The 15,227-nt window shown below is 34.0% G+C and overlaps 1 protein-coding gene across 12 annotated transcripts in view; it reads left to right on the forward strand.

Moving 5' to 3' along the window:
• Window positions 1–15,227, forward strand: part of LOC123671091 (sodium/potassium-transporting ATPase subunit alpha) — an 86,946-nt gene that overhangs the window by 46,056 nt on the left and 25,663 nt on the right. For 3 of the 12 annotated variants that reach the window (XM_045604767.1, XM_045604768.1, XM_045604769.1), the window contains exon 1: window positions 10,917–11,073. The exons of 8 other annotated variants lie outside the window; for them this stretch is intronic. In XM_045604767.1, coding sequence (XP_045460723.1) covers window positions 11,065–11,073 — 9 coding nt within the window. In that variant the 5' untranslated portion in view covers window positions 10,917–11,064. Of the gene's footprint in view, window positions 1–10,916; window positions 11,074–15,227 lie in introns of those variants that run through there. One more of the 12 variants, XM_045604764.1, reaches the window with a different exon arrangement.

Here is a 15,227-nt window from a genome sequence, read left to right on the forward strand (position 1 = left end):
TATATGTTCTCAATGAAAAGCTCATCAAGAATAATGTAATGAATTTCGTTAGTTTTTGTTGATAAAGAGGTAAAGCCTACGTTTGCTATGGAAATTATTACTTCAAATATGTAGAAAACTTTATCCTTAAAAACTCTTGTTCGTGACGCGATCGTTGCTAGATTTATATTGACACTATTTTCACACTCATAGAGGCACTGCACGCGATTACGCCTTTTTTGAAGAACTGAGGCACGAAATTTGACCATGTATCAAGCCTCCTCTAGTATCAACCCTCCCCAGTCTTCCCTACACAATTCGAGTTGTGAGACAAGGGACTGGTTTTCATTTTTTTGTTAAGGATTAATTCCAAAAATTTAAGTGAAATGAAACAAGAATGTGGAAGAATCATTGAAATATCTCTAGAAATGAAATAGTTATGGGACTTTGAAGTTGCGCTTGGAAGAATAATTTCATAGTACGTAGCGTCTAGTGTGTGACGTCACGCCACTTATATGAGGCGACTGGTATTCGCTGAGTGCTTACGAATTCATTGGTGTACAATCACTTGTGCCGTCCGTGTCGTGTTTTGTTCGTTACACGATGGCTGAAATTTAGATCGTTCCGAACCCTTACCGACAATATTGAAATCTTTAAATTCACACACAAAAACAACATACTACACCACTGACATTGCGAACTATCTCCCTCATGTTTTAAAACATAAACAAGACGATATGACGCCCGTCAATATCAAGTCCACTCAGATAGAATTGATTCATACCGGATTTTATACGGTCAGTAAACATTACTTTTTTCTCTTTTTACTTTTCACTCCTCATATAAATATGTTTTGCCATTGATAAATGGATAGACTTCAACAACCAGTACTCAACTACAAACTCTTTATGAAACGTTTTTTAAATAAATCATCGTTATAAGTTGAACCATGATGAAGCAAACTCAAAAGTAGATACTTACTTGAAAAGTTCAACTCCTTTTATTTCAGCACTGACATAAGATGGACTGGAAGAAAAAAACTCCATCACTGCGAATATATCTATTTTAGGCAAATTGTCACTTTGTCCTTTCACGAAGCCTTCTTCCATTATGGTGACATAAAAACAAAACTCGAGTTAAAACTACACTGTACAACTACAAACGGCGCGAGAGCCTTAGCGCGTATTTGAACGTAATTTATGGTGTAGCGATCACAGGCAAGTGGCGTGATGTCACAGACGAGTCGGAGACCAAAGACGTTCCGCGCTAAAATACGTAAATTTAAATAATCTATTCCTCTTTCATTTATTGATGGATTTTCAAAATTTTTTCACTGATTCATCAGTTTTGCTCTATATTTTAATTCTATCGTGTCAAATATAGTATTATCAACATCACTAAACTAGTCCTTTAGGCACTTCTAGCATTTTTCTAGTAGGGCGTAATATGCATCTTACAACACTTGTTATGTAATGTACTATCCAAAGTTGAAATATCTCTATGCGGTCAAAAAAATCAAGATGGAAAAATTATTCATTATGAATGCTAAGTCACTCAGTATAATTTCAATATAGGTCGAATGAAGACGATATGCATAGTCGTCGAGTGTTTCTTGGAGGTAGCGTCAAAAGCTCTCTAACGGAGAGCGCTAAGTGATTTTAAAAACAGGAAGCAGAAAGGGCACAGTAAATTCTGCAATTTTTGATGCATGAACAGGTCCGATACAGGACAACGGCGGGTTCAATGAATCGTGAAGAATTATGGCGAAGTGGAAGTTCGTGACAGTGACAGGTCACTGATTATGCGTTAACTTGTGCCTCGACGTGATAGATCGAGGTCAAACAATATTGGGTGGGCCATATGAAAGTTATAAATGTATATAATATACATTAGATCCTCAAAAATAAAAAAAAACTTACTTGAATATCATCATAATTCGTAATTTTATATTTGTATAAAAAACTATTTAGTTCAAGAGTCTATTTCTCAAATTATTCACTGATATGTGGGATCTGAATTCTTAACCAATGATCAACGCTACTGACTTGATGATACAAAAACTACGCAATCGATCCTAAAACGGTGGACCATGTAGATTTATCGATATAGGGAGACGTAAGGGGAAGAGGTACTTGAGACTGAAGACGGAGACTGGAGTACGATACATACGAACAAGGGTGGTATTTGGTATTCGACGTTAGAGAATAGACGGACATAGTTAGTATTCGACGTTACAGATTAGACGGAAAAGGTTAAAGAATTCGACGTGATAGACGCATATGATTCGACGTAAAATATATTAGACGCAGCTAGTTAGATAATTCGACGTTAGATATTGACGGATCTACTCGAATAATCAGACAATTAGACGATTAAGAATTAGACGGAATAAAATAGCTTCGATAGACGAAAGTTCAGTGGCTGTACATTCAATTGGCGTTCAGAATTGTACATAAACAATAGTTTAGTACCGGCGGCCTTTTTTATAACCCCTAGATAACAATAAAAAAACCCTACTGATATTTATTGAGCATATAAATAATTTCGATTCATATAAACTTACCTGAAATAAAGCGTTACCTGAAATAAAGCAATCAAGAAATTAAAATTCAAAAGTGTTCTCTGAGCGACCGGATAGGAGAAATATCTTTCCGTCAGAATATCTGTATTTTTCGATTTTTTTTTTATTTCGATCCAGGAATGCTCTCTAATTGCCAAATGAAAAGAGCTAGACATTTTCCAAGGCAATTTCGGAACTAGAATGCCGCAGTTAAGTTCGTTAATAGCCAAAATATATCCGTCCGACATTTTGTGTTCTCATAATTTCGAAACTGCCGGTTTGCTCGAGATGAAAATTAGCATTTAAATGTAATATAATAATTTAACGCCTTGTTCGAAATTGCATGTTGCTCGCGTAATAAGAATTTCAGAACTTTTAGGAAAAATGTTGGAAAATAAATGTCCAATATTTTCCTCATGAATAAATCCACAGAGGTTGAGATTTTGCGTTTATATGTAGAATATCCATTTATAGCTTCCTGCAAAACTTTGTATTGATAACGATATTAAACCATGGAAAACTGAAGCAGAATATCGAAAAATGTGTTCATTTTAACTTACCATGTAACATTTTTTGTATGGTTAAATGAAAACTAATTACATAAAAAAATGCTCTAACTAGGGATAAGGAACCATCAATATATAACTCGAGGAAAAAAATTGACTTGATAATTCCACCGTATTGAAAGAACTGAGTTAGTGTGGTTTCGAACTTTCTGAAGATATTATCGAAAAATAAATTTGTGAAAGTGACGAAAGAGATTCTCATTGAAAAAAAGCTTTTATTCTGTAGATGAATTTATGGCATTTCACTTTCAAAAATTTTAATTTGTTTTTGTGATTTTACATTTCCTAAAAGGCTCTCCGGATTCTTCTTCATATATTTAATATATATAACACTTTTGATGAGAAAAAATTGGATTCAATTATCTCTCATAATTAAATATCATTGACGAGTATAGACAATCAATATTTAGATTAATTGACGAATGTCTATATTGAAAATATATTATTCCCAAAACATTTAAAGAGAAGACAATATGTTTACTGAGAGGATTTAATATAATAATGAGTCATTATCGTTTCGAAACGATTTCAATTTATCAAAGATATCGTTGCTTTATTCATATTTTTCTTCGTTATCTTTTCTGTAAACATGCTCGAAATAACTTGGCGGAACCCTATTGCCATAACCTATTCCTTTACCTAACCTTACGTAACCTATTTCTCGAAGGAAAAGTAATGTAGCATTATGGTTCGATCGTTACTGTACACCCTAGCTTCGGACACTGACCCATCTTCAATATTTCTCCTTTAGCCTTCACAACAGTAATTTTTGTCGCTATATTACATTGGCAATAGGTTAATGGGTCGAAACATAATTTGAAGTTTGCGATGTTTCTAGAACACTAAATAACTCCCGGGCCAAATCTTTAAAAACAGATTCTTTTTTAAAAATTTAACTTTATTCGCCGAGATATAATCACATTCAAGAGTGATACATGTACTCCAGTGCTTCTTTCTTTTCTGTAGAAAGATTCTCTCTAACATTTTCAGGTTTGAAATAAGACAGTTACCAATGGGGTCAAATCTGGAGAATAGGAGGATGCATGGTCAAGCGGTTGAAAGTGAAATTCGTTCAATTTGACAATATTTTTATCAATTTTCGACAAGGAGCATTGTCATTACATGAAACTTGTTACACATCCATTTTCAAACAACAACAAATGTGATGTTACTTAACCTTTAATATCTTAATTCAAACTTATTTGTGACTATCATCATCATCATCGTTCATTCACCCAAAATATAACAACAAGAATAACAAGACGACATTATGTAAATAAACATTAGAAAACCCACAGAAGCAACAAATGCTGCTTGTACGTGGTTTTTGTGCGTTTGACGAACTATTATTGAAAATTACAAAGATTAATAATTAACAATTTTCAATTAAATTTATTATTTTAAATTAAATTGAATACTATGACATGTATCTTTTGAATATTGGTGTTAACCAGAACAAAAGGGATATGGCACTGACTGTGCCATCTGAGTGATGAACTAGGGATGTTTAGGTTGAGTACCTAGAGAACTAAAATATAAAATACTTTTGATGTTTTTCCTACGCTGATAGTTAATAATCGAATACTTCGAACAAAATTTATGTATCTAGTCTTTAGAGGATTTGCATTTTATTACAGAATGTATTAAAATGTTAATTCAAGGAATTTCTATAGACATAACTCCGAGGGTGCAAGATAACATTTATACGAATCATATCTTCATATTCCGTTCCATTTCTCGGAGTAATTGTGTTCTAGACAAACTCCCTACTGAACTTCAGCAAACATCTTGACAGACGCCAGAAGTTCTCTAATAGTAATTTCATTTATTTTATGAAGTTTACGGTGTAAGATATCTGACACTAAATTCAATTAACTGTTCCGGGAGAGTACGACCATAGCGTATAAACTCCAATATGTAGTTCGTTATGTTACATTAATTCAATAATTACTAATTGTCTCTATTCATAAAAATATTTCTCTGAAATGTTGATTTAACAATTGTCTCGAGATTCCGCACCATTCAAGATGGAATTATGGAATTTTTAGATTCGGAATTGCTTTCTAATTTTTGTAAAAATTGTATTCGTTTGTTTGCAAAAAGCTCACCACTGGATATGGTGCTTAGAGTTTTGCAACTGTGTAATTTTCTAATCCCAAGGGAGGTTTCTTCTTGGGATTTTTCAATCCCTAGGGAGGTTCTTCCTGCGATTTTTTAATCTCAAGGTAGGTTTCTGTTATTCCGATCCCAAGGAATATTTTTCTTTGCGGTATTTCAATACCAAGGGAGGTGCTTTTTACAACTCCAAAAAAAAAAAATGATAACATTCATCATAATATAAACCTGGAAGGAGTTTTGTTGAAGTTATTCGACACATAAAAGAATTTAATCAAACCTAAAATACGTTTCTACAAGATGGATGACTTTTTAGAAAAGCCACTATTTTAAAAGTATGTACGTGCACCCGTAGACGATTCATCAGCGACCAATCACGTACGATGAATTGACAAATTACCACGTCTTTGCAAATTTCAGTAGCGTCCAAAGCGTTGTAATACGTATCGCAGTTGTTGCCACTACATTGAAAACATCAGGTTGTCATCCCTACGAACCTCTAGCTATATTTTATTCGACTAAATATACCTTGAATGAAGATTCATATAAATCTGTTCTCTGAATTGTTCCCTTTCCATGGCAATATGGTTACTATTTAATGTATTCATCATTTCTGTGTTCCACCACAGAACCCATACAGCTTGACGTAAAGGTACGGAGGACGTAAATGTCTCTTAGCAGTTGCATATTTAACAACATCAGGCGTCGAGAATGCCTCGACAATTTCATTTACAAGACCTTCGAATAATTGATACTTACCACCTTGACTATTCATGTAAAATTCACTGGATGGTGCAGATGTGACCTGAGAAGTTTATATAGGTTGGAACAATCGTGTGAGATGAATTCTATCCCATCTCACGTTTACGAGTACATCAGCTCTCTTTTCAAGGCACATAATTTACTATAGATCTATCGACATAATGCCTATATTTTTTTCTTAGAGAGAGGAATTATAAATGTCTTCAAATGGTTGAAAATTGATAATTATAAAAAATCCGACCACGGAATCATTTCATAGGAGGTTTCAAAATTAGGATTCAACGGACTTCTGATTGACCCTGTATGGTGACTGATAAGATTGCACTTAACAAAATAAAGAATATGCAAGGTTAGAATAATAATTTTATCTACAGTTTATTGAAAGAATTTTGAAAATTGAGAAAAAATAAGAAAACTATGAGACTTCTAACTTCAGTAAGCATAATACTTGTTGCTTTTTTTTGGACCTGAGTATAATTTGCCGAACCTGTATCTTTCTTTCGTCTATATTTTTCATTAGATTCCAATTTCTTCAATTCTGGTATCATTCAAAACGATTGAAAAACGACAGTACATATTACATCTATATGCGTTTTTGCCTGCACAACTTTATTATTATATTAGCCTTCAGCCATCGCATTGTGTGTCTAAAATGCAACTCCGTCATTATCGATTCGAGGGAAGATGCTATCTACAGGTTAGGTCAGTTATACCGTAGTATTTCGAAGGAGATTGCCAATCTAGTCCACAATATGAACGTCTATTTATAAACTGAAAACGGTAACCTTCTTTCCGCTTTTCACGCAAAACTACGACCGCCCTATATCATAATAAAGTCAATCTCCGTCATATTTGTGACGCGATTGCAATTATTTCAGCTACCGGCTGAATGACGTGCAGAAAGAATTTTGTTGAGATTGCAATGCGTTTGATGCATCGAATTAAACTGGCACATATTTGATTAAAATATTGGAATTGATATGAATTGAGTTATCATGATGTTCACTGGAACTGAATTTTATTGTAAAATTGGTTTTTATCCTTCATAACATGAAATTCATGTTAATTCGATTTACACCGAACCTGTTTATTTTATGGTGAGGTCTGTTCATCATGATATTGATATTTCAGTAGTAATAATAATGATTTTATTGGGTAATATTAAATTACAACGTCAATTGATGCTTTGAAAACATTTAATTCAAATTATGAACAATTCACCGTATCCATATCAGTATGTGTGTTATTTGATATGTAGATACTTTATTTTAGAATATGTAGATTACAAGCAAAAACAATGTTTACTGCAAGTTTCACAACACATCGATTTTGTTTTTATTCATGATGTATTCATGTATATATACTGAATTAATAATGTAGTGCTTTGTCTTTCCTATTTCAAACGTACTTTTTCTCATTTCCAAGGAAAACTAGTATAATGTCAGTCAAATACACAATGGCCCAAAAGTTATTTAATTTTGCGAACTCTGACAGCAAAATTTTCACTATTTTTGTAGTGAATTTTAAAAATTTCAATGTGTTTCAATGCTATTTACGGCCCGACGACCGGCCCAACAAAATCATAACTATAACCATAACGAAAAGATAGAGCGATCGGTTCAAAAAAAGCATAAAGAAGAATAAAGGGACCTATAGACAAGTGGGAAATATCTGAATGAACATTACATTAATATTGAAATGAAAAAAATTGTTCTTCGAAAGCTTTCGGCAATCAGTCATCAATCCACTGACAAAGGAAGCACTCAAAGGCTTGAATGCCTACAGTTCAACACAGCCAACCTTCTTGTCCAATTCATTGGTTGGATATAATGCAGACTAGCGGAGTAGTCTTGTAGAGCTAGTTGTCAATGACGATCTTTGTTACACCTTGGTTTTCTGACTTCTTAGTATTCATCTCTTAATTATTACACAAGACAAAATGGTTCTTCAGGCACATTTGAAACAATCTCCCATTTCTTGATAGATATCATATTGATAATTGGACGTATTCGAACTAGAGTCATTTTGTAATAACGAACTTTAGTAAAAGGGTACACAACTATTAGAAATATACGTTCAATTCAACATTCGAACTTCTTCTTCTTCACAAATACTAATTCACTAAAATCTTTTTGATCAAGGACAAAACGTTGGAATTGTTTTGATAGTAGACTTGAATTATAGTCATTTGGTTGATATGTAACACGTTTTATGTATACTAGTCTATGTGGATGTTTTATATCCTATTGCTACTATAGTTGCCCATTTCGTCACGTGTGCACATCACTTGATATAACGGGCCTGCTTCATGTTCGACAGACGATGATGAAGCATTACGCCACTGGTTTTATTCCGAATGGCAATTCGTTTCAAACGACTCGCTCAAGTGGAAAATTACTTCGCTGCAATTCTCATCAAAAGTTTTAGGGAAAACTATATTTGAATCGACAGATGAAATCCTTTGGAAATCGTTTCTGGGGCTCAGTTCAATTTCGAGTTGGAGATCTAGTTTGCCAATGATTAACGAGTTACTAAATTAATCTTCCTCGTGGTGTGAATTCTGAAAATGAATCAAATCGTCTGAAATAAACATGGTGTCCCAACGAAAATTTTCCCCCTCCCAAAACTCGGAAATGAAGAATTTTCGAAGATTTAAAGAACAGGTCAACTGTTGTTTTGAGAGGGACGAATTTCCACCTTGAGTTTGTTCCGAAAAAAACATCCCCATGAAGGTGACATTGACCCCAACATTTTCTGAACATGGAAGAGATGTCGAGTGTTGGTTAGTGTGAAAGTTATTCATGTTCTGTTCATAACCCAGTTAAAATTTTCAAAATCGGTTCATTATTTATGAAATAACGTAATATTGAACTCATCGTCGATGTTGGTGATGTTGAACTGACAGTTGAACCGAGAGTTGAACCGCATAAACTCAGGAAGTTAAGACTTTTTATCCAACTTTATCCAAAAATAATTTTCAAGTTCTGTATCAGGGAGAAAGAATTCCTATGTCGACATTTTTCAAGCAAGAACAAATATAGCGTTACGCAATCTTCAATAAATGTAGCATAACAAATCTTAAATATTTTGGTCCAGAGTCAATGTTGCAAAATATTGACACGTTTCATTGAAGCTCACTATTGAGGAGGAAAAAATGGTGTGGCAGTGCCATCTGTGAGCCAGCCCTGAGTGTTCAACATAATATTCGATTCCAGTTCAGAATGCGATAATAACGTTTACCACAACATCATCTTATCTTTACTGTTTAGTCTCAAAGAGTTATTAGAGATACGATATGGCAATCTATTCAGAAAGTTGAAGGAAGTCAAAGTGCTGCCTTCTGATGTCATCATCAAAAGGTGACGTAAAGAAATACCAGGATAAATTTAACGAACTGATCAACCTCAACTGGATTCCTCATCTGAGGTCCCTAGTGACTAGGAGAATGTAGAAGACATTACACTATCAAACTAGAATTATTGCTTTGTGATAACATCACTTTTGGGATGTAAACAATTTTTGGTGACGGATTTGAGAATTTCTCCTTCGCAGTTATATATCAGTATCTTTTTATATGATGACCCCATAGGCTGTAGACCATGCGAAAGTGGAATGATGCATAGTAGGCCTGAAGGATTTTGTCAAAAATTAGCCGAAATCGAGGATGTACACTTCTTTTCTCACTAGGTCTCTTGAGTGGAGATTTATTTTGATTCTGTGCGGAATAACATGATCGATTCTGTCAATTTTGGAAGAAACCATCGTATGGCAGTTTATAATAACCTCACTGAAACTTTTGTCAATATTATGTCAATTTTTTTCTTATTTGCTATAATTCCATTTGTTGATATTCTGAATTTTCAAATGCACTTGAACTTTTCAAATTTTTTTTGTTAGAAAGACTCAACTGTCATCGAAGTTCATCATTGAAATAATTGAGAAGCCTTTCAATTTTCTGAGTGATATAAAACAAAAACTATATATTTCTTTGTAAAAAAGTCAGTGAGTTCATTCTGAACTGCCAATACGAAGGTTTCTTTCAAAAATTGAAATAATCGAATAAGCGATTTCCGCACAGAATCAAAATGAATCTGCACTGAAGAACCTAGTGGGAAAGGTAGCGTAGATACACCCTGAAAGCACGAACCCAAACCATTTTAGGGAAATACCGTGGTTGATCGATAAGTTTATGTAAGTTTTTGGGCATAAATTCATTCTGAAACATTATATCTACATCTCTGTGATCTCTTACGTGGAATTATTCATATTTAACAATTTTAACGTTTTCTGTTCTTCGGTACACGAAATCCCCTTTGCAATCCAAAATTTAAAGAAATTCTTCTAGTTTGATGTTTCTTCACCCTTTCTGATAATCATTGGGCATTCTTGCGATGAGGAGAAATTGAAATAAATGACGACTAAACTCTGCAGGAATATTGATGAAGAATTTCGACATTTCCTTTTAAATTATTCTTTTTATTTTTTTTTGGTAGAGTATATATTTATATGTGATGAAAATTGCCATATCAATTCGTATTTTCTCCTAACATTATATTGAATAAATTTCGCAGAAGATATCTTTCCTAGAATCCAAACTATCATTATACGAAATACGCCAACAGCACCTGTAAAAACGCAACTTTCCTCACAATTCAGCTGAATAATTATTACTCGATCCATCTTGCCGAACCTCCGAGATTAACGCAGCTTCCACGGGATGAAGGAAGGACCTCCTGAACACCTAATAACATCCAAGAGAGCATTTGACACGTATCCAAAGAGGACACCCCAGCATCCCGAATTTTCCGGATCCACAATGCCGCTCCTAAAGATCTCGGGGATATCACCGGATTCGACGCTCCGGACAGGTTCCCAACGCCGCCCAAACGTCGCGGCGCGTCGGTCCGCAGTGTGACGTCAACGTTCGATACGTACCGCACCGAGCCACAGCGCAGAATTCGACGCCTATGCCAGTCTGCTCCCGAACGCCGGTCGCGAACGTTCTGTGCTAGCAAGTTATTCGTCACATGCAGTTCTTGATTTAACACCACCTGGCCCCCGGATTACCTACTCGTCTTCAAAATGGGGGAGGTAGGTTACCATGTCATCTTCTTAGACCAGTTGCATGGACAGGCTGAGTAGCAGCCTGGCTTTAGTTGAAATCCCTTGAAGAATCATATCGATCTAAGCTCGCGGGAAGCCCTTCTGACCCAGCAACTCCCTTAGCAACCCTTGAACTACCCCAAAACACACCTGCCATCCGAGAAAACCCTTCGTCGATGTAGCTTTCATTCATGACTTTTTCGAAAACTAAGTTTTTAATTGATGTATGAACTCCTCAACTAGATACCTCCCTCGCTTCATCTTCATCTTAATACCGATCACACCTACAACTCTAATAATCTTCCAACCTAGGTTATCAGCATGATTCCACCTTGGTACGTATCCGAAGATCATCCCTCATCATTGTGTAACGATTCTCCCTGTTAAACTAGGCTTCTTCAGCTCTGAAACAATCGTGTTAGGGAATGGCCAATGCCAGTAGTTCCTCCATCTCATTGTTCCATTAACAATTCATTTCATTTGCATGTGGGATGTGCCGTGATATCCAGCTATGTGCCCTTGTTCTGGAATTGAGAGCAGAACGTTACATAATTTCTTCAGGGACTCTAATTTTTGGCGCATGCGATCTGGCCTAATTCTTTGAGCGCCATTTTAGATCTATGGATTTTCCGGTTGATTTCAGGTTTCGGTACCACCAAAGTGGGAATTATGACCTCGGTGACTTTTGAATTTGAAAATTCGATGATTTTTTGGCTTACTATTTGGTCGTGCAGATTTCCGATTGATAATTCGTTTAACTGATTCATGTTGTCTCGGTCATGGTGAAAAACGTCATTGTTTAAATAATCAACTATCACCACAACGTGATATATCTAATCAGTACTTCCGGAATCTCAACATTTCGAAGGTAATCACAGATAGACTACTATAAATATTCATTGTATAATTTATCGTTACTACTTCTGTCTTTTTGTACTGATGAAGATGACTTTAAGGTTTCAACAAGAAAAAAATGACAATCATCAATGGGCGTTGTCCTCGTCCATTCTCTTCCTTCATGATTGGGATTTGAAGAATTGATTTCGAGAATATCGATCAATTTGCTCAAAGTTTTAGTTGTATATCTTGATTTATTGAATAGTTTTACAACTTTGTCTTTTACAGTTTTTTATAGTTTTTCTTCATGGATTCAAGTAAGAGCTTGAGTTCGACAAAATAAGAATATTTTTATTATTATATTATAGTTCTTCTACATTTCCTCACATAACGTTCTGTATTTTCTACCAAATTTTCAGGTTTGATTGTAATGTGTTAGTTCCTTCTTACCCTTTTGTGTCCATGATTTGACAGTTCATCGATCATCATTTTGAATTTTATTTGCAGGTTACATTATTATTCCGTTGTCATGATCGGGTCATTGCCGTGTTTCTTTAATTATTTTTGGATCCATCTTCAATTTTTAATAACCATTGGTCGATCAAAGTTCAGTGAAATCCACAATGAGCTATCCAAATGATTAATTCTCCAATAGGCATCATTACAAATGAAAAAATGTTTATTTGCAACGAAAATCATAACTGGTTCAACAAAATATTTCGGATTTGTCTTTATTAGTCGCTTGGATAATAGGACTTCATTGGATTTCCTAGCTAGGAGCATGACTGCGTATAGTAGTCCTTTATCTTCTAGAATTTTATATTTTCGAGAAAATAGGGGACGAGGAGTAGGTGGTTTTTTTATTGGATTTTTAGATATTTATCTATAAAAAGCGTAAACTGGGAATACCTCAGTGTGTAAGACTTCTGCATCTGTTATATCTGAAATGAACTATATTTTTACATAAGGTCTGAGTGTATAACATATTTCTCTTTTGCACTGATAACCATTTATATCTAATATGGAGTTAATTGGAGAAAATATGCCTCGTCCTTCTACATTTTTTGGGATGTTTATATCATATAAAGTTAACGTTGAAGTTTTAGTGTATTGCTGTTGAAGGGGAAAACTTTGAAACAACTTTTTACTTATATCATTATCGCAAGTTTCATTCTTTAGGTTTAATATATTTTGAAGAGACTATTGTTCCTCAAAAATCGAACTAAATATTGAAATGAAATATAAATTCATTATTAATCATAACATAGAAACATCAAAACTAATTGTGAAAATACAAATCGATATGCATATTCAATTTAGGCATTCGGTATATAAGGTCATCTCTTGAATTATGCATATTTTAATGATTTTCATGCATCTACCTTAGCGTTGGATTATTATTTTTTCATTTTTTCTCATGGGAGTATAGATAACAATCAGGAATTATATTTTCTTAACATAATTTCAGGTTGTTCAAAGAAAAACATCATTAATATTTAACAACTATATTTTCTCACATAAGACTATTAATTTTATCAGCGAATTCAGTTCATTACTTTTTGAAGAACTATTAAGATCATTTGAGGAAAAAAATTGAACTTTCTTATAGTATTCAGAACAAATTATTTCGCATATGAGAAGTCCATTATCAAGTAAATAAAATTCTTTATGGCCCAAACGGAGTCTAGACAAAATTACAGATAGCTGAATTCAACCAATTTTTCTATGAATAATGAAAAGAACAACAATAAGAATCCAGTTAACGTCATCAAGAGTTTTTCCATTATACCTCATTTCCTGAAAAAATTTAAAATTTGATTGTTCGAACCTTGTTGCACAATGATCTGATATATTTTTGGATAAGGAAATAATGTAAACCATTTGGTGTGATTTGAAGTTTTCTATTCTTTGAAAATGTGTTGATAATCAAGGAAATGTATGAAATCATTAATGACGAATCAAATTCATGTTCTAAATGGCACCAATATTTCACATTGTGGATTCTTTGAAACTTTCATTATGGTGATTGTCCCGATCAAACTACTTCTGTGTTAGTTTTCAATTAATTCTACATTTCAGACTTAAATCTGAAAAACGAGTTGATATGTTTTATGTAAGACACGATTTTTCGTGACAAGTTTCGCTAAACTTTTATTGTGGTGATTGCCATTTCTGTGTTAAACTTTAAATCATTTTCCATCAAAACCATATTTCATACTAAACTCTAAAAAACAAGTTGATCCGAGGTTCATAAAAGTTTCACGCAAGACTCACAAATTTTCAAAGCATTTTTCCCCGAACTCTTATTGTGGCGACAATCTCGATATATTGCTTTGATCAACTTCAATTAATTGTTTTGGTTTAACCTCGATTTCCAAGTAAATTCTCAAAATCGAGTGGATCAATGTTTCGTAAAACTCACAATTTTTCTCTAAACTTTTATTATTGTGCTTGTCGCGATATATTGTTGTGATCAACTTCAATTCTTTTTTTTTATCAACCTATATTTTAAGTAAACTCTGAAAGCAAGTGAATCTGTCGATAAAAGTTTTGTAAGACACAAAATTTTCAAAGCAATTTTCGCAAAACTTTTATTAAGGTTATGATCACGATATATCGCTGTCTTTATTTTCCATTCATTTCCCGATCTAAGCTGCTCAAAATCTAAAATCTTAAAAACGAGTTGATAGGTCGATAGACTTTTTGTAAGACACATAATTTTTTATAGTTTCTCATTATCTTTATTGAGGTCACTGGTCATTGTTACAACGAATCAATTTCTATGTGCAATTTATGTTTAAATTTTTGGATCCCCTGTACAATTGAAACCGTAATCAAGATTCGATCAAAGATCAAAGTATCGTGAAACTCTCATTTATAACCCACTGTTTGTATTTTTCGGGTCGATAGAGACTTGTAACACAATTCCTCGGGAAAATTCTCAGGTTTCAGTCTGGTTCTAAGCTGTTTCACCCTCTTCGTGTAATGTCAATATGTAACCATCTACTTTACGTCACGAAACGGAACTGGTTGGATCGATAAACGACTCAGGTCGTGTCTGGCGGGAGTTTCCATAAAAAAAATGGATAATGTACTCACAACATGCTCTGTAAAACTCTATATTCTGTTAAGATGGTACCGGGAAGCGGTCACATAAAAAAAGCTTAAGGTAATAGTCGACGACCGTTTTGTTGTTATCAAGTTGGCATAACTGTCCTCTATTCCAAGGCCGATGGGGAATTTTTTTTTCAGAAATACAGGATTCTAATTTCACAGAAAACTTTTTCTATTTTATTAAATATTTT

The sequence above is a fragment of the Harmonia axyridis genome, chromosome 1 (genome assembly GCF_914767665.1).
Source record: "Harmonia axyridis chromosome 1, icHarAxyr1.1, whole genome shotgun sequence".
Taxonomy (NCBI): domain Eukaryota; kingdom Metazoa; phylum Arthropoda; class Insecta; order Coleoptera; family Coccinellidae; genus Harmonia; species Harmonia axyridis.